The 22,120-nt window shown below is 28.0% G+C and overlaps 1 protein-coding gene across 1 annotated transcript in view; it reads left to right on the top strand.

The window, feature by feature from the left end:
- Nucleotides 1–632: 632 nt before the first annotated feature.
- The window catches only part of LOC136976998 (serine-rich adhesin for platelets-like), a 121,986-nt gene continuing 100,498 nt past the window's right edge, over nt 633–22,120 (top strand). The window contains exons 1-2 of the mRNA XM_067272406.1: nt 633–1,034; nt 14,907–14,987. Of these exons, the coding sequence (XP_067128507.1) occupies nt 732–1,034; nt 14,907–14,987 (384 nt within the window). The 5' untranslated portion in view covers nt 633–731. The remainder of the gene's footprint in view (nt 1,035–14,906; nt 14,988–22,120) is intronic.

Genomic DNA, 22,120 nt, shown 5'->3' on the forward strand with positions numbered 1-22,120 from the left:
TTATTTAGAAGATAATTTTAATTAGAAATTTAAAAAAATATTTTAGATAAAAATATATTTAAGAAATTTATATTTTTGAAATTAAAATTACGTAAAATTTATTATAAAATATTAATTTTCTATAATATTTATAATTATTTTTTGGATTTAAAACTTATTTTAAAAGAAAAAAATCAGTTTAAGATTTAAAATTTATATAAAAATAAAATATATAAATTGTTATTTATATAATATTTTTAACATTAAAATTAATAATTTATAATCATGCAAGAGAATTTAATCCGAGATAATTTACAGTTACCACTAATATAAAAATTTAATTAAAAAAAATACATTAGAAAAATATATAAATAATTTATTTAACAATTGTTTTCCACATGAATACGTGATGACTTGAGAAAATTAATGATTTGTGAATGATCCAGCTACCGAAATACTCAAGAATTCATAATAAAACAATATAGAAAATACAACTAATGCTTGTCAGATTTGACATTTAAGAAACATAATTAACGCTGGATCTTTATAAATGTCTGAGATTTAACATAAATTATTTATTTATTTACTTTACGTAAAAGAGCAGAGAAAAGTAACTTTTGTTTGCCATTTTTAAACGAGAGGAGGCGCTGCTATCTAATTCTCTTACGGGACAACATGATTCCCCGTGCCATAGGTTGGGTGTGTGTTATTACCGGAGTTGTTGATCATGTCTAACTTTGGAAACTAGTAAAATGCGCCGATGGAAAAGTAAAAAATCGACAACGGATGATCAGCTTGTTCGAGAAAGTTCCGAATCAGATGGTAGCGATCAATTCAATGTTAACAAGACGTCCCAAACATCAACTCTACACGTCAAGACCGTCTCAGCTGATCCCGTCCAGAATAGAAAGATCGCCAGGTGTAGCGCAAGCAGCGACATAACTTCTCGTGATGATTTACCAGATGGGTCTTGTTTTAGCCGAATTGTCCAAATTGGAAAGAACCAAGGCAAAAAAACTTTCAGCGCAAGCGAATCGTCCGTCAGAAAATGTTCGGTAAGTTCTGAACAAATTCCACTTAAAAAAAAAAAAAAAAATTCTCCCCTTGACAGATTTGCATAAAATAATCGCTTCGGTTAATCGCGTTTAAAATTTAATCGTGTTTAAAACGAATCGATTTCATTTAATTGTTGTCGAGAAAAATGATCGCTTTTATTTAATTGTCATTCAAATTAATCCTTTTCACTTAAACGCGTTAAGAACGAATCGATTTCTTATTTAATTGTAATCAAAACTCAGCTGTTCGTCTTAAAATGAATCCCTTTCATTTAATTGTGATTAAAAAAAACCAGTTTAAAATCTCGACTATTTGAACGAAAATAGTGATTTTTACATTCATTTTAATCATATTTTTATTTATAAATCGTGCTATGTAATCTATGCAGAATATCGTCCCAATTTAATTAAATTGAGGAATTGTTCCAATTAAAATTATTTCCTGGAGAATGTATATATATATATGTACTGTACATGATTTTTTAAAGGCACACTTAACGTTGAGGGGTTCAAAATATATTATTTAAAATAATTTTAAGCATTTACAACAACCCGAATTGTTGGCATATTCTTTCATTGATCGATATTATTTATGTAATATTCGGAATTTTTACGAGATGAATGGACGTATATTCTAGAATTTTATTTTTTTTAAGGTCATTAAACAATCAGGAATTTTAAAATAAAAATTTCTTGACTTGACCGTTTATTCACGAGACAGGCCAAGGAAAGCAGTTGACTGAACTGGTGTGGCCCATCTGGTCTCGCAGTCAGGTAAAGGTGACTGACCCATTAGCGTCCATTTATTCTTTTAAACTTTTATCATGATATCACTATAATAGCATAAGATAATAAAGGCTATTTCGGTATACTCGGTTTATTATAACAAGATATGTGCAGCATTTTTTGTTACGTTAAAATTCGTCCTTCAAAAGTACGTAGCCTACTGTTAACAGTCGAAGACCTGTTTCCTCTTGTAGGCCAAATGGTCATGACATCCTTCACGCGCGCAAATTGCGTGATTCGCGTGATTCTAGTGATGCCATGTTCTACATTCCTGGTATACGTATCTACACATATTCACGTTATAACACCCACATTTCGTCTCGTATAAAATTGGAATTGAATTGTTTTTGTTTTTTTTTTTTTTTGGTTAGTATTTTTCGAAACTTTCGTCTCTTCCAAGTTTTAAAGGGGGATTCCACTTTCTTGTTATCAAAGTTTAGGATAATTTTACAGCAAGGAGGTCGTCCCATCTTACCCTAATAGTTTCAAAGTGTGTAAACTCAGATAAACATTATCACGAGCTTGTTTTTCCTCCTTTAACAAGTTCATAAAACTTAACGGTGTATGAGGGTGTACAGAATCTTTTATTATTTTTTTTAACCATAAAAGAAAGATGGCTGATGTTAAATTAGGTGCTTTTTTTTCATTAGTAGAAAGTTAACAATAGATATAACTCGAATGTATCTATCTTTTTTCTTTTTAAGTGTTTCTTTACTCAGGTACCCTTGTTCCAGTTCACCCACACTTAACTGCAGTCATCCTTCTTAGGAATTACAACCCTCCCTTCGTCGAATACAGAAATCTAACTTCGTGACCAGACTTTTGTTACCATCCTATAACGAGACACAGGCGTTCCACATCATTGCCATGTCCGTCTGATCTTTTGTCCTGAGGTATTTGATCTCATTGTCAGATGGAATAGCAACAGGTGCCATAGAAATTGAGAATTACTTGTGCTAATATTTACTGAATCAGCGAAATTACTTTACACGTATCATATTTAATATGATTTTCTTCGAAAATTTTACAATGGAATCTAATTTTCCAAGAATTTATCTTTGAGTATCGGATTCTAAGCGCAAATATAATTAGATGCTCGCCCCTCCGACATTATTCTTAATTAAAATAAATGATTAATTATGCATGAAAAATATGTTCTGCATACATTTTAGTGGTATTCATGAATATATTATGCTACAGTCTTGTATATAAGAAGTAAAATGAGTTAATACAGAATGACTACTTGTATAACCTGTGATATGTATGATTAAATATGTTATACACGAATAATTTACTTAACTAAATACTGTAATTTACATAGATACGCCTTGCATATATATATAATATATATATCAGTATTTATAGTAATATCTAGTGTAGTATACAAGCTATGCTATAGATATGTATTAAGAATGATATATCTAGTGTTTGTTGCAAAGATATCTGTTATGCAAAGTATGCTTAGTTCTTATCTGTTAACGATAGTTAAGCTTACATAACTGACATTTTTGCATGTTATAATATATATTTTGTATGCAACAATGCAAGGCTAAGATACACGAACGTTGCATAGTTTGCATACAGAATTCTTTACTTTGACACGTTTAAAACTTTGTAAAGTTCACTTTAAATTAAATTGCTTAAGTTTCGGAAGTAACTTTAGTTAACTGAAACACTTCCCATCAATAAAATTATTCGGCATTTAACGATCTAAAAGCATAAAAGAAAGACACCCAGTACAATCCTTCTTATGGTAATTATACTTTTCACTTATCCAATTTTCTGGTTAAATCGAATTTTAGACTTCTCCCTCCCCGTTTTTATCTAAGATGAACTGGTCCTGAATTTCCGCCAGGCCTCTCTTGATGGATTCCATTGTCCATCTTGCTTTAAATCAACTTGTCATTTGATGCAGTGATGACGTCACTGGCCGGAAATTAAGGCGTCACTTCCTACTTTGTCGAGTTTTTGAATCTATTTACGTCGAATACACTTTAGACGTCAAGGGTTTTAATATCTTGCTTGGTATTTTCTAGAATTTTTGTTTGGTTTGACTTAGATTAGACCCCTTCCAAACCTCTTTCTGTTATCTCTAACTGAGAGTTCTCGCTCTTTCCAGGTAGAAAAAAGGAAAAAAAAAATGTATACAGACTCGAAAAAAAATCTTTATTTATTCAACTTAGTCGAAGTTTTTTAAATTTTATTTTTAAATCGAATTTGATAAGGAAAATCGCATTAAAAATTAAGGTTTTTCTCTCCATAAAAATCAGTTTTAAATCAATTGTGAAAGCTTTTATATTGAAATTTATGTACAAAATATTTTAGTCTTTTTTAAGAGTTTCCTGATTAATAAATTTCATATTAATCCTGAATATTCCTCAATCCTTAATTTATTGAGTATTCGAATAAAAGAATTATTAAAAGTTCGTGTAGTGTGGAAAGCGCTCTTTAAGATTTATAAATATTATGGTTAAAAAAAAAAAATAGGACTAAATTATAAATTTTTATTTAATGTCTAATCTTTCTTAAAAGTTTAATATATATTGAAAATACAAAATTATATTCTGTTTAGCTCTCCCCAGAAGCCATTTTCTGTTAATTTATATTAATTATATAGGAAAGTTGCTAAAATATTAAAGAGCATATTGGACATATAGAGAAGTTTTTCTTCTTAATCTTGGATATATTTCTAAGAAACGTTTCTCATAAGAAGAATACTTATTATCTTCTTTAAATCTTTGCTTTTTAAGCTATTAAAGGATTATAATTTGTACAAAGAATCATATCTAATGTAATTAGATATTTTAATAGCCCCATATTGTGTATGTTTTCAAGAAATTGTTTAGTAAATTTTTAAAATTAGTCTATAAATCTGAAAAGGAGACTTTTAAAAGTCTTGCCATAAATACTAAAGTTAATATTTTTTATATTAATTTGTAAGGAGTAATTCTCTATAGAAATCTAAATAATTTATTCAATTATTTAACAATATAAAGGAACAAATCCTTGCTCTTAAGGAGCCTTTTATATAGGCCTACTAAAGACTTGCATCAAAAAAATCTCTATTTTTATAACATTTCACATAAATTTTAAAAGGAGTTTTTATGTATTGATCTGTAAGGAGTAATTCCATCTCTATAAAGAATAACTAGAATTTAATAATTTAAGTCAATATATTTAAATTATTAAGTAGTTTAAAGGGATAAATCCTCCCTCTTAAGGAGCCTTTTTACATATTAAAACGATTCAAATGATTAAAAATAATGTAGTGTTTTGTATAAATTCTAAAGGAGCCAGTTGATCTGTAAGGAGCGATTCTACAGAAATGAATAAACGAAATTTCATTAAATATATTTTCAAGGAGCAATTCTCTATAGAGATCTATATAATTTAAATCAATATATTTATTTATTTTAACAATTTAAAGAAACTGTGGTGGCCCAAAACTCATGTAGATGCCGAATTCAAATACTTAATCATATTTTTAATGCACAATTTAGCTAAATTTATGATTCTTTGACGAATTTATTCAATTAAGTGATCAGAATTGTGCCATTTTTTAAAGTATTTAAACCTAGTTAATTAGAGTAGATCCTTCAAAGGTTCCCGTTTAAAACTTTCGATGGTATATTGTTATTAACTTAAGTTATAATTTTCACGCTGCGCTATTCAAGAAAAATCTCTCATTTTTTTTTCCTTAAGAAGAAAATTGGCTTTCTTGCACAACTCGCTCTACAAAAGTATAAAAATAACTTTAGTCTCAGTTATCTCTGTAGGAGGTGGCAATTGTTATACTCTGTCTTGGATGTAGTAGAGTGATGTCAACCTGTTTATCCTGTTATCGAGATCATATTTCTCAGAAAATATTTAATTAAAAGATTACGAATAATTATTTGTTCTTAAGATACTTAATTAGATAAATACCCTATTAATGAACAATTGTCTATTTCTTTTTTTTTTTTTCCTCACTCCTTTGTTTCACGAGTGAATCATCATCATACACGTGCCTGGTATTATTTTTAAAGACGTGCTTGTTCGGGATTATTTTTAAGGATACTTTTTTAAAAATATTAATAAATTTTGGTAAATTTAAAACTGTCTGAGAGCATATTTTTTTATCTTAACTATCGAATTTAATTGTATTTACGAGTTAATCACGTGTAATGCCGCCCAACTCCATGGCATTTAAAGTCAAGGATACATAAAGGATGACTTTATGCACTTAAATAACTATAGATTAAGTTGTTATGAGGTTGCGACAATTAATTTTCGGTAATTAATTGAATTTAATCGCAGTTAAACTGGCAAAAAAAAAAAAAAAATTCAATTTTTCATTATTAAAATCGAATTTTAAACACTCATCTACTTGTTTATATCATTAAAAGGCGATTTTTTTTAAAAAAAAAGATTTCGAGTCGTTGAAAGGTTAAATCGTCGAGAGAAGGGCGAATTTATTTTATTATTTTTAGTAACTGTCACCCACTTGTCCAAAATTCCGTTTAATAATTGTTTAAAATTTTATTTTTTAAGGCTTCTACCCCTATTAAATTTTCATAAAATTGATAGTTTTAACGTTGAATAGTTCATAATTTTTTTAAAAATAAAATATATATAAAGATAATAGCATGCTTGTCAAATATAGAATCAGACACTGTTTAAAATCGCCGACAGTGTCTAATAATATAACATAAGGAAAGAAGGGGGAAAAATTAAGGGAAAAAAATATATAGGACATACTGAAAAAAATTTTTTTTTTTAATGTTTAAAAGTGCAATAAACTAAGATTAAGAATAGCAGATTACAATTTATCAACTTCAATATTTTAATGCAATTTAACTTGGGGTTGTTCCTATAGTCAAGGTCATGAATTCTCTCATTTTTATACACGCTCTTCTGTGTTTGTTTCTTGTTTTTTTTTGGCTTTCAACAGCACAAAAATCCTTTAAAAATCGCTTATTAATGACAGAAGCTAAACACATGCTTACAGAAGAGTTTTCTATGGTTAAATCACTGTAACAACCATAAAATGGACCCCCCCTCATTAAAACATAGTGAATTAATAATGTAATTCTCACATTAGTATAATTATTTAATGAGTTATATTTATGTTAAACACAGCATTAAAGCCTTCTAACTAGTTATAAACAGAGGTTGTTTGTATTTAAAATTAATGTCATTACACCCAGTCACTCCCTTAAATTGTCCCTCTCCCTTAATCACTCCCTTGTATATAAATTTCTCTTTATATTGGTTCCTTTTATTTTTTATTTTTAAATTTTAGCTTCAGTTTATTCAAAAATATAAAATTTATCAAGTGATAAGTAAGAGGATTTTCAGGGTGATTGGTGTTATCCAAGTCATCTCTCTTGATTTAGAGGTTTATATGTTTTTATGTCACTAATATTAAAAAAAATCAATACATTTTTTTATTTATCTGACTAATTTAGATAAGGAACCATGAATTTAGGAGTTATAAACTATATTTTTTCCCCCTTAATAATTAACTTCAAAATTGTTTGAACCACTTCCAGATTAAATTTAATTTTTTTTGTGTAATTTATGGTTTTTATCATTGGTTTGTACAAGTGTGGCTCACTAATCATTTTTTTATTATTAATTATTATTATAATTTATTTTTAAAATATTTATTTATTTATTAAATTAAAATAAATGAATGAGGTGTGAATTAAAATTAAGAAATTTAATTAATTAATTTTAATCTAAAAATTGATTATAATTATGTAAATTTTTAAATTTAATTAATTTTTTTATTGTTATTATTATTTAGATAATAATTGGGTAGAAATAATTATAAAATTTTTTTTAGATTGTTTAAAACTAGAAAATTATAAAAATTGGAAATTTTTTAGCTTTAGACATTCCATAAAATAATTGCTTTTATTTCTTGTTTTAAATTTTTCTGGTTTCAAACATTCTAGAAATGTTAATTTTGGAATTTTCTGAGCCCCAGACATTCTAGAAATGTCAAAATTTGAAAATTTCTGAGCTCCAGACATTCGAGAAATGTCAAAATTTGAAAATTTCTGGGTTTCAGACATTCTAGAAATGTCAATTTTTGGAATTTCCTGGGATTCAGACATTCTAAAACTATCAAAATGTGCAATTATCTAGGCTTTACGTTTTGAATTTTACTAAGTATTTAAAGTTTTTAGACATAAACATTCCAGAAAACGTATTTAAAATATTTTTATTTAAATTTTAAGAAAGTAATTAAAAATGAAAGCTTTTAAAACAATTTAATTTGATTTGAAATTAAATAATTTAATTCATTATAATTAAAGGATTTGTAGATATTTCAAAATAAAGACCTCATAAGCGGATATTAGTGTTTTATTATAAATTGATATTCAAAACTAAAATAATTAATTATTTAAAAATTTTAAAATTTAAAAACGAAATTCTTAAAATTCAAGAAAATGTTGCTATTGTATTAGAGTTCATTTAATTCTATATTTAATTGTAATTTAAAAAAGAAATTCTAATTAATGAAAAGTTGAATTTATTATTATTTAATGGAATGATGTTGATGATGATGGTCCAAAATTCAGTTAATCGAGATACCAAAAAAGGTGGGCCAACTCGGTAAATTGGCTTTTGGGCTTGCTCAAGAGAAGTAAAAAAAAAAAAATGGCCGCTATTTAAAGGTGGCCGTTATCGGAGGTTCAAACCTTTACATTATTTAACATTGCCATCTTTTTTTTTTTCTCTTAAATTTAACCTTAAATGTTAAAAATCTGGTTAAGCCAATTTATTTTTTGTTGTCCTCCTTTTGAAGGTGATCGATCACGTGATTAAGGCAGACAACAATCGAAATTCCTCATTTGTTAATCACAATCTATCGTAAACAGTTTAAAAATAAAAGCAATAATAATAAGTATGATACACGAAGTGGCTTAATTAAAATTACCGATCACGTTTAATTAAAATTAAGTGTATCAATTTTAATTGACATGGGGGCTTACTAAAGCAATCCGCCTGTCTGACCAATCGACTGGGATGTAAACATTTCTGAGAACGTTTTAGATAGATTGTCCTATTGTTTAGCTATATTTATGGTCCTGTAGATGATGTTTCGATGGTTATGTACCATGTTCTTTAAGTGTTTATACACGTACACACACATTGGCATGTGCAGAAAGGTTCTTAGCGCGAGCGAAACCTCTGGCAGTCGCATAATTAAACCATTTTAATTACCCTAAGAGGGTGCAGTAATTACATTTAAGCACATAAATCGATGAAACTATTATAACTATGTCAACAAAATAATAAATGCCAAGTTGGGGCATCATTTTTCCATAATAAGATCCGACATTGTTACCCATCAATGACCTTTTTTTTCTTTCGTTTTTTTTTTAAATCTTTCGACGACGTCACGAATTTTGGAAACTTGCCACTGCAGAGTCCAGACTAAGTAAGTTTTTCGATAGTTGGCTTGGTTCGTTTGTGGGGGTTTTCATTCAGAATTCCCAAAAAATATGATTTTTTCCCTCTTTGTGGGGGTTCTGGTATCATTTAAATTATACTTTATGTAGGTTATAGTGGGCTTGGTTCGGTTTTTGGTGGTTTTTCCTCCAGAATTAGTTCCCCTCCCCAAAAATGGGGTTTTTTCCTTACATTTTGATGGTTCTGGTGTCATTTAAATTATAGGTTATATAGTTGGCTTAGTTCGTTTTGGAAGGTTTTCTCCAAAAAAGAAAAAAAAAAAAAATGGATTCTCCTCTGTGTAATTTAAATCATAACTTACAGAGGTTATAATTAGTTTGTATTTTGAGGGATTTTTCCTCCATGTTGGAATTCTGTCCAAAATAGTTTTCCCCCTACTTTCTGGGGGCTTCTGGTGTCATTTAAATCATGGAAGCAGTCTTAAGAAAATGCCGAAATTTGGCTTTGTCCGGTGGTAAAATTGGCTTTGGTCCTCTTAAAAAAATCTTAAGTTAACCTTCAGGCTATGCTAAAGGCATCATACCACTGGTTTGTCTGGGATCAGGGACTTGATTTGTATCCTCTGACTCCCTCCTGAGATAGAATTAGTTCGGATTTTTTCCCCCGACTCAATAATAATTGTCCTAACAATTCCCTGTTTAAATAAGATTTTTAACAATAAACCCTTTAATTGTTTTAATTCGTTAAACGTGATCGTTCTTAAGTAGTTAACTCATCTCTCACGAGATGGCACTAACACTTTCGAATCGATTTAAATTAATTTTCGATTTTTCTAATTAGAATATTTTAAAACGTTTAAACTACTGTGAATTACAATGAAGTTATTATATACGAGTATAAAATTCTATTTTATATAAGATTATTTTCAATACTTTACAAATAAATCGAGATATAAACCGAAAACACCCACAATAAATTCGCAACGAAATCAATTTAAATCAACTCTGCGCTCTGTTCGATTTCGGCGAAATAAATCCCGAAAATTTCGTGAATTAATTTGAAAATTAGAACTAAAATCATCTTTCTTCTTACTTAAAACTCCCAAAAAAGAAAGAAGAAAACTCGCAACAGGTTCCAAAAACATTCAAGTAGTTGCTAAGTAGGGTCACGTGGCCATTAGAGCAAGGGAAATCCCCGCAGATGACAAAAAAATAATACTTTTTAATCACAAGTTTAAGCCGACAAAACGAATTTTATGTAACAAATGATATCATTTGACGTCGTTGAGAGTGTGAGAAAATGTTAATAATCACTCCTCCTCTCTTAAGTCTCGTGCAGTGATCGAGAGAAGAATTTTCTTTATTTATTTATGTGTCTCCTGTCCATTTGAATTGCTAATTTTATTTTATTTTTATTGATTTTTCTTAATTCTCAATTTATCGGGAGTTTAATGGATTTATATACGTATCTATTTACACCTTGTTCTTTTAATGTGTAAAGGAATATTTGTTAAATGATTTTTATACATTTAAAGTAACTTTTTTTTTCACGAATTTGAAACAAATTTAAGGAGTGAAAATGTTTTAATGTTCTTTGGAGCATTTTTAATATTGTTCTTATACATTTAGCATCCTAAAAAGCGATTTTTCTATATATTTAGCACGTGTTTTAGTGTTCTTTTACACACTTAACACATAAAAAATGCTCTAATATGTAAAAGGAACACTAAAACACGTGCTATTCGCTTAAACATACTAAACTATGCGTAAAGAGAACATTAAAACATGTTCTAAATGCACACATAGCACATTTATAACATGATAAAAATTTATGGAAAAGTATTTTAAAATGTTCTTTTTACACATTTAGCACATTTTTTAAAATAGGTATTAAAACACACTTTAAATAAATTCTACACATTTAAAACTATTTTTAAAAAATTTTGGATATTTCAACACCTTTGAGCAATGTGTTGATGTCTGTACATTTCTGTACATTTTAAGACAATTTTTAAAATTATTTTTATGCAAATTTTACCATTTTCTTATATTGTTAATTTTAATTATGTTATTGTTTCTCATAATTTATGTAAAGTAAAACCTGTGTAAACCGGAATTACACGGTACTGAATATTTTTCCAGCTTGGCAAGTTTCCGTTTTGAACAGGTTCCTTTTGAACGTAAAAATTCGCTCCGTTTCGAAGAACTTTTTTCTCTTAGGCAGGTTTCAGGTTCCGCTTTAGACAGGTTTAACTAGGATGTTTATTAAATTCTATATATACAGTTTAACCTCCAATAACGGCCACCTCCCACTATGACCATTTTTTCGGGAATGCATACAAAATAACCCCAAACGACGACCACTTCAAACAACGGCCATGTTTTTTTTAATGTTTCCGTCGGTTGCTGTTATTCACAGGTTTGATCTATGTTAATATGCTTTGCCATTTGATTTATCCAGGAATGTACAGTACGTCGTTATTTGGCATATTTTTATGTATAAAAGGTTAATTATTATCCTGTAATGAAGATTAAAATTATAATATTTTAGAAAAGAATTATTTCATATTTTTTTAAAATATTATATAATAATCATTTTTTGATTTTATTAATATTTTTAAAAATTAATTTTAATTTCTAACAACAGATGGCGACATATTCTCTCCTACATACCTTTTGCTGCCAGTTTAATTTTATTTTTTGAATTATAAAAGTTTTTCTTTATATTTATAAAAAATTATATTTAAAATAATTAATAAATTTTAGCAAAAAAATAAATTATAATAATTATTAATTTAATTAGATTACAGTTTGAAGTTCATAACTGCTGATTTATGAAGAGTTTTGATTCTCTTTATTTATTAAAATAAAAATTGGATAAAAATTTATATAATTAGCCTAATTAGAAAAATAACATGACGAAATTTTTTAAAACAATTTATTTAAGTAATAAAAACAGTAATGATGTCATACCAAGTAAAAGAAATTAAGTCGTGTGACGTGATAATCAAATATTGTGACGTCTAACAATTTAAATTTTTAAATTTGTGCTGCCATCTGTGGTAAAAAAACAGATCAAGTGTGCATTTTTTGAAGTTTTTTGAATAGTTTCTTTCTTTTAGCCTTAAATGTTTTATTATTTAAAATATTTGTCTTTGATTTAAAGATGAGTTGGGGTTGTATGTTCGGTTTTTGTGACATTGCGTTGACCTTGACAGGCAACAGGTCTCTGTAATGCCCGACACGACAATCGAAAGCAAAAAAGTAGTAAAATACAGTCACGTGTTTGGAATAATAAACCAAAACCGAATTCACTTATTCAATTCCAAAGGTGATACCTAAGTATGGTAAAAAGTGTTGACGCTCTGTTTAGAGAAAAAAGTAATTAATCTAGCTGACCTCTGACCCCTACGTGAAGTATCGGAAGTAGTCCTGCCAGAGTAATTAATCAAGTACATAAATACCTTACTGTCAACGGGTGGCATTCAATAGGCCTTTCGGTGCCCTTCGAACGTTCGAGGTTAAGCGTGGGTCAAAGGTCAAATGATGAAATCCAGAGCTTGTTTCCAGTCACGTGATGTCTGGATGTGGCGCCACACCCCCCTCCCGTAGAATTTCTGTTTCGGAAGGGGCTAATACATATATGTGTGTATATAAGGGAACAGACGAAAAAGGAACAAGAGTATCAACCCCTCGCGTGCAATTTCTCCTCGCGCTTCTGAGGACAAATTACTAATTGTTATTTAACGTTATCTTTTCTTCGTCGCCATCTCTAGTGACACTTTACCAATCTGTCGAGTATATGCGACGATAGCCGCAAATCCCTTTAACGTTGTCATGACAACCGATCCTTAGTTATATAGGGATAGATGTTTTCTTGTGGTATTCCCAAGGGAAATAAGACGCAGAGTGCAGATTGCTTCAGATTCTTCTCCGCCCCGGAGGCGACAAAATACTGGACCTACCGAAAATTCTCACTGTAAACAACCAAGACTTAAAAATACAGTACGAGCTTAAGGATGAAATGAGTGTTTCGAATTTCTTTCCTATTTCTCCCCTTCATCTTGTTTTTTTTTCCATTTTTTAAAGTAGTCGGTGATTGGATATGTTGTATTTTTGTAAGCTGACGCCAACACAGTAGGACGTCGTCTGTTTCTTCCCCCTTTCACATACTAGATTTGTGTTTTCGTCGACTGGATTTTGTCATGTCGATGCAATCAAATGCTACTAACTAGATTGAAACGTGCTGCCATCTATTAGTAATCATTATCAGCGATATATTGTGTGTATTTTATTTTTTAAAAACTATTTCTACACTTAAGATAATTGAAAATATTGTTTTTCTATAAAGTACTCGTTTACCTTCTTAAAAAATAAATTAATTGTGTATAAAAAAAGTTGAAGTTGATTGATTTGTTACTGTTTTTTGTAACAATTAAAAAATACAGTCGTCAGTTTCGTGTAACAATTAAAAAAAATAGTTGTCAGTTTTTAAAAAAAAAATACAGTTGTCAGTTACAAAATGTAATAGATTTAATTGTAAATTTCTACAAAAAAAATGCAATTGTCAGTTACAAAATGTAAGAAATTTAATTGTTAATTTCTAAAAAATGCAATCATCAATTACAAAGTGTAAGAGATTTAGTTGTCAGTTACAAAAGAGGAAACAGATTCTCGAATTATTATTTTAAGCATGAGAATAAAATAAAAAGAAATAATCAATTTTTCAGAAAATCGAATAAAATTTAACTGAAATATATTAAAAAACGTTTCAGCTTCGAAAATAAACAACAAAAAAAAAATTTCAGTTTTTTTTCCAAAGGAAAAATACGAAATGTATTTCAAAATCTCAAACTTTTTTTCTTTTCCAAAACAATTTTCTAGCCGGAAATCCTCTGTTCTGTTTTTATTTACCTTCCTTTTTTTATGCATCGAAGTGTATATCTAATTTCAAATTTTTGCATTAAAAATATAAATTTATCAGATTTAAATATTTTAAAATAAAATTTTATAAGTTATTCCGAATCTATTTTTTTATACGATTATTTAAATTTTTATAAGATTTAATTTTTTTTATAGGGAGGTAGGGAATTCTCCTTTACATAAGCTATATTGTTATAAAGGTTCCTTAAAGTATAAATAATAAAATAAATTAAATAACATTTATTTAAATGTATATTTAGATACGAGAAAGACATCAACATCTTGATCTTTAGTAAAAGTGACAGATTAAAGAGAGGAGGAGAAATTTGATCAGGGCTCATACGCGAAGCACCCTCAAAGCTATTTTTATCTGATAATGTATAAGGCTTTTAAATATTTCTAGGGACCACCCAGATATTCTTAGAAAATCGTTTCGTACAATTTATATTAACATTTATCATTTCTTTTTCTTTTTAATACTTTAATTTAACTTCTCGTCTATTAAATTAATTAAATATTATTCAAAATATTAATTTTATAGCCATTTAATTTAATTATTCATCACAATAATAGGCAAAGAATTATGTTATACATTCTGAATAACAATTTTGAAAGCTATAAACGTATCTAATGTGGTTTGTTTCTTTGTAGATCGATATTTTTCTTTCCTTTTTTATCCCCTTTCTTTGCTTAATAGTCAACTTTAATTTTGAAGCAGGAAAGAATTAATTGTATTTTTTTTTTATTTTTCCTAATTTAGTATGTTGGAAGTTTTTCGGTAGCTGGAAGTGACCACACGTCACGAGCCGAATTTGTGAGAGCTCAACTGGAAAAGATGAGGGTAAGTATACATATTACCCCATGGGGTTTTATAACTCCCCGTAAAAAACAAAATTGCATTTAGCCTGAAGTTGTTTATCTATCATTTGCTACCTTGAGTAATTTCATGTGTAAATAGCTTTGTATTCCATAAAAAGTACATTATAGAAAGTTTTTACAAATTTTTTGAACATTAAACACTCTCTCTTTTGAAAGGTAGCAGACGTACATAACTTTGATGACAGGCGGTGAAGCAAACACAACGGGGGTCATAATGAAGTGTTTTTAAATTCTGTGTATGAAAAATGCTACCAAATACTTTAAAATGGTTTCTATTCAAATTTTTATTTTACCGGAAAATAAAATTTATTTTTTATTATTAAATTTATTAATTTTTTTAGATAAAATAAAAAGTAAATTTTGCTGAATATTTTTCCTCATCCTTCCATCTACTCTTCCTCCTCCTCCTTTTTTTCCATTATTAAATATATATATATATATATATATTTATTATTTATTTATTTAAAAAAATTTTACTTTTATTATATTAAATTATTAACTATTATTAAAATGCATTTTATTGTATAATAAGTTTTTTAAAACAATTAAATTTTTAATCATGTTTGTTTGCATGCACTATCTGCCTTAGGACATGATATAATTGAATTTTTAAACTGAATTTATGAAGTAAAAAATAAAAATAAAACTAGTATAATTTCAATATTGATCCTCTAGCGTGTTACATTATCCCTCTGGTATAGTAGACATAATTAAGATTAAAAAAATAATAATAATAATTTTTATTCTCAACATAAGACCATTATGTTTATTAATTTCTGTGATACAATGGAAATAAAAGTCATGGTATCTGGGGAAAGAAGATTAGAAAGCTTGGTTCCTGGTTTAGAATTAATTAATTTAAAAAGGATTGAATAAATAGGTGAATGGACAAAGAGGTGGAAGGTAGAATATAGTCATTATTTTCATCCATTAATATGAGTGAAATAGTTTTTTACAAATTAAAAAGTTAGGAAGAGAAAAAAGTAAAATTGGAAATAGGTCAGAATCTTTCAGGCAAACAGAACAAGACAGATCAAAGGATAGATAAACAATCAAGCAAATAAGTTAGAGCAAAAAAAATAGGGATCCTACATAAACAATCAATCAAGCATGACAGGGAAAGGTACATAGGTAAATATAATTATAATGAAAATTTATATCTGGTCATAAATGTTAGACAAACAAAATTTTTATTCAATTTTTAATTTACATAATTTTTAGATAGTAAAAAATAATAAAATATATATATTATTGTTTGTTGGGATTAAGATTTATACCCATATTTTAATTTGTGTTTGAGTAATATAAATGTTAGTATGGCTATGAAATATGTCCAGTGTTTAAGAAGATACAGCACAGGCCCTATCTAGTTGTATCAAAGATGATGCATAACATGATCATTCAATGTCCATCCGGTTGGTTATTTATGGTCCTTCACCTAAAGGACCACCTGCTGAACATTAAAACTGGCACATGGAATGTTTCTTTTCCTGTATTTCTTGCACTTCAAATCAATTAGTGACAACAATTATATAGTTTTCATAAATAAATGATAGTTTAAAGGTAACATTTTAATTTTCTTTTCTGTTTATTATTTAAAATTTATAGAAATTTTATTTTAAATAGTTCATTTGAGTAATGGCATATTTTGAAATGAGAAATTTTGTAGATAAATGTAACAGACAACACAAAATTTATTTAATTTCATTAAGTAGAAGAGGAGGAGGATCCCCTGTCAACGAAATAAAGGATGTTTGTGTCTGTCTGACTGTCTATTTATAGATGTATGTTTATGTATTTATATCATTTATATACGCTGTGTACGTACGCGCCTATGTATGTATATGAATAGATTTTTGTGTGTATATATACATCAATGCTTGCAAGTTTTAATATGGCATGTAATTTTTCATTATATTCTCCGGTTAATTTCCGCAAGATTTGTACTGTGTAATATAATTTCTAGTTATGAATTCACTATAAAAATCCATATAAGTCAACATCAAGAATAAATATTACCTTTAGACATTGAAAATCTTATTTTAATCTTTAATTAAAGCAAAGAAACCGAGATTATTTTAATCATTAATTGTATTTCCAGGTTAATTTTTTTTCTTTTTTATTAAAGGAATTACTGGATTTCGATGCAATTACTTTTTCCGATTGTTGAATTAGGTAAAACTGTTCTAATGAGAAAACAGGGGGAAAAAAAGAGCGAGAGAAGTATATAAATAGTCGTGAATTTTTAAATAATTGGAATTGTCTGTATAGATTTTTTCCTTTAGGTTAGCAATTAATTTACTTTTGTTCTTCAAAACCTGTTGCTTATACACTTATAAATATATATAGAGAATGAATATAATGGTCGTTTCCCCCTCCACATATAAATGAGCGAGAGGAGACCAGTGGTCTTATCCCTCTCCATATACATTAATATAAAGTGTGAAGGAATAGAGAGGGATGGAGAGACATTAAAAAGGCCTTGCTAGCTCAGATAACGAGAATTAGCAAGATCCCCGACGAGGAGAGATCCTAAAATTTAATCTTCCATTCCTTCACTTCTAATTTTAATATACCATAAAACCTGTGTAAACCGGACTAGCACGGTACCGAATACTTTCCGGTTTGAACAGGTTTTATTGTTATATGTATATATATATATATATATATATATAGATTTTATTCACAGAGGAGGGATTCTACGTTTTTACTATAATTAGCTCACTGTTTTTATGCCTTTTTTCAGGCCCCACGTTCGTTTGGTCAGGCCTTTTCTCGGGCCCTAATTTAATATTTTAACAAAAACATTTAAAGAAAATAAGTTTATTTACATATCTAAAGATTAAAATATTAATAAATAATACAATCGGAGGGTGTTGGATCCATTTCGATAGGAAGTTTGATCGTATTTTAGCGAATTTTCAAGATATATTTATGAATATTTTAATGACACGCCTGAAATTTTCTGATAATTTTATAGACTTTTAGGCTAATCCTCAAGATATTAAGTAATAAAAAAAATATTGTATAATATCGCGAGGATTTTTTTCAGATATTTTAGTGAATTCTCCATCATTTTTTAAATATTTTTACAAGAAATTTTGGTCACTGTTTTATAAAATATGTATTTTAAAGTATTTAACTATTAAAGTATTGTATAAAAACATCCCTTACATAATTTACAAAATTTTAAAATTTTAAATAAAAGCAATGTTTTACAATCTTTTAGAAGAACTTTCTCAATTTTTAGTCAATTTTTATTTCCTAGCTGATTTATTAAATTTTCTAAAAACCTTTATTTTATTTTATATTAAAGTATACTTTCTTATGTACTTTTATACAGAACCTATTTAAAATACCTTTCTATTAAGTATCTTTTATCAAATAATCTTTAATTAGTGTACCCGTTAAGTACCTTTCATTAAAGTATCTTCTGTTAATTATCTAGTATTGAAGTACCTTATGTAGCATTAAGTATCTATCGTTAAAGTACGTTTTATTAATAAGCAGTACTCTAATAATAGGTACTCGTTAAATCCCTTTCATTAATAAAGCCCCTTTTATAAAGAAGTTATTATGCATCTTTTATTGAATAATTTACTAAAGAATCTTTCAATAATACCTGTGTTAAGTACCTGTTTTTTTTTTTTCTTTTTGTTAATTATCTTATATTGAAGTACCTTTCACGAAAGCCTCTTTTATAAAGAACCTATCAAAGTATCTTTCATTCTGTAATTACCTTTTGTAGAGAGCCTAGTATTAAGGTTTCGTGTGTTAAGTATTCTTCATAGCTGCGGTTCTCAACCTTTTTCCAGTCGTCTATCACCCGAGCCTTTTGTGTAATAGACTCGCCTATCACTTTACCCTTCTGTATATAGTCTCGCCTACCATCCCAGCCTTCTGTGTATAGATTTGCGTACCACCCGAGCCTTCTGTATGTACACACGCCTACCCAAAGCCTTCTTGTGTAAAGACTCGCGTACCACCGGTTGAGAACTGATCCTTTATGGTGTACGTTTCACATATTTTAATACAATTTTTCCAACCTAAACGTATTTAAACTTCAGAAAATTTTACAATTATAATTTTTAAAATTAGAAAACTTTTACACAATTCGATTTCCTTCATGTAAAATTAGAATATTTTTCAAAACAATTTTTTTTTATTTTTTTTTGAAAAAAGAGAGAGAGGGGAGGGAGAGAGAATTTATTATTATTATTTTTTAATCCTTTTATTTCAAAAAAAACTTGATTTAAATGACAAAAAAGCCAGCCTTTTTTTTAGAATTAATAAAATATTTTTGGGTACATCTCACGTTCATTCATGCATTAAACAGTTTGATAGACTATTACCGAAGTGAATGACAATTTTTCCTTTATATATATATATAAAATTTTCAATAGAGGATCCCTTGAGTGATCTAACTAACCGATAAAATCTATTTGATATTTCAGAATCAATCAAAAAGATAAGAGGATGAACGAAGAAGGGAAAAAAAACTAAATACAGAAGTTATTTCTCAGATTTCAATTTCAGATGAGATCGATCAATGGAGAGAATACATTAAAAAAAATAATAATGATAAGTCAGAAATTATGATATAGATGAAATTGTCCACAGAGATTGATTATAAGAATTTTCCCCTTTTCAGGAATTGACATTGAAGAGTAATTGCAGTGAAACCTGTGTAAAACGGACTCGTGCTGTACCGAATATTTTTTTCCGTTTTGGACAGGTTTCTTTTTAATGTAGAAAGTCGCTCCGTTTTGAAGAATTTTTTTATTTTCAGTTTGGGCAGGTTTCCGTTTTACTTAGGTTCTGTTTCGGACAGTTTTACTGTGTTTTTTTCCGTTTTGAGCAGGGTTTTTAAACACACAGAATCGCTATTTTTTTTAAAAAAAATTTGTCCCGTTTTGGACAGGTTTTACTGTATATATATTTTTACTCTTTATTTAGCAAGTTTTAAGTACAGTAGATTGAAATTTTATTATGTATTACACTTTCGAACTGTAGGGTGATTGTAATTAGAAAGTAGAGGTCCAGAGCTCTCTGTAGAAAGATCTATTGGAGAAATATCTATCAAATTTGGTGTACATACTGCCTTGAATATTCAGTTTCGATTTTCGGGAGGAAATTTTTTACTTCAAAATTTAGCCACTAGGCGAAATTTGGCGCTGAATCTCATTAATGTGCATATTACGTAGGTTTTTCAAGTATAAACGGAGTCACAAAACGTTTCTCATATTATTTCGACAGGTGAACAGCTATGATGCTCATAATAACTTTGCTTAACTCCCTACATTCGTTCGAAAACGTACATATTGAGACAGTGGCGCCAAATTCTCCCTAGCGGCTGAATTTTGAAGTAAATTTTTTTTTCCGAAAATCGAAACTGTATACTCAGGACAGCATGTATACCAAATTTGGTTGAGATTTGCCCGATAGTTCTTCCTACAGAGAGCTCTGAATTCCTACTCTCTAATTATAAACATACTGTATTTAGGATTTTCAAAAATTTATTTAGGATATTTCTAAAATATTTTTGCTCTAAAATTTCTTATTCTTCTGAAGATATACACAATAAATAATTTTGAAAATATCTTCCTATTTCTAGAATATTTTTCAATTATAATTAAGGTATATTCAAAGTATTTTTTATTATTCAGGATATAAATTCATCCTGAATAAACTAAAATATATTATTTTTATAGTTCCTGAATGGTGAAATATTATTGAAATATAATAATTTACGTGATATTTTACTGTTATTCTTCGACTACATTTGAAATGTATGGAGTTACTTCTCAGATATTTTGCTATTTTATTCGGAATATATTCGTAAATTTTCAAAATATTTTTTTCTATGGTGATATATTGCTATTTTCCTTGAATTATATTCAAAATTTTCAGATATTTTTCTTATTTTACTCAGTTTATTCTGGATATATTCGAAGTTCTGTCGCGACATTTTTTTTTTTTACTATTTTCTTCAGGATATCTTAGGAAATTTTAATGTATCTTGCTTATCATTTCCTTCCAAAAAATTTAAAGTTTCTTTTTAGAATTTTTTCCTACGATTTTAATAATTTTTTTTTATCAAAGTAATTTATTTAATTGCTGTATCTTTTCTTCCTTTATCATTAGTCAATAAACGAATAAACAACAGAAAAGTACCAGAAGAAAAATAAAAGTATGTAGTTGTAATGTATTATTACAAAGATAAAATTTACAAGAATTTATCTAAATGTTCGTTTTTATTCTTTTCTCCCTTTGTGTAAAGTTATATTATGGTGTTCATTTCACATTTTTTTATATATTAATTTAAACAGTACATCAGTTTGATTTTTTTTTTAAAGGATAATTTCTAATTTATTCAGGATTCAATAGAAATTTTCATATTTTCTCGGTCTTTTAATATATTTTAATTATTATATTGGAATTATTTATTTTCTATATATTTTTACTTTTCCTGCTCTTATATATAACAGAGGGAAAGTAAAAAATTACCTTTTCTCCCAAGATCTTTACATTTTTCGATTCAGGGGAGCTTGAAACATCAAGAAATGCAAAAAAAATGTGTGGGGGTTTTCTGTACGTATGCTTGTTAGTGTATGGGGGGGCATAGTTTTGTTCACCTCTTTGAAGCTTAATAACTCCTGTGTCTTTTGCCAAAAATTTTTGAAATTTTACAGGAAAGTTTGTATATTAAAGGGATTGATTCTATTAAATTTTGGTGGTTAAAAGTCGAGGGGTTTGGGAGATAGAGGGGGTCAAACTTAATTGATTTTACTCGTTATTAATATTCACATTTTTTTTTTAAATAAAATCTATCCCTATCCTCAAAATTAAGCTTTTAGCCAATTTATATTACTTAATAACATAAAAAGTTTTTAATAAAATATCATAACAGATGGCGCTACACGCAATTTTAAATGTTTTTACCGGAAAGTTAAGCAACTCGTTGTTAGATTCTTATTTAAAAAAAATATTTTAAGGATTAAAATAAGATGATTCGTAAATCTAACGAAGTATTTCGATTTGATATCCTGATAGATAATCCTGAATATGAAATTATTAATTCAGGATATATTCCCG

The sequence above is a fragment of the Centruroides vittatus genome, unplaced genomic scaffold, assembly GCF_030686945.1.
Source record: "Centruroides vittatus isolate TY-2023 unplaced genomic scaffold, ASM3068694v2 contig_439, whole genome shotgun sequence".
NCBI lineage: Eukaryota > Metazoa > Arthropoda > Arachnida > Scorpiones > Buthidae > Centruroides > Centruroides vittatus.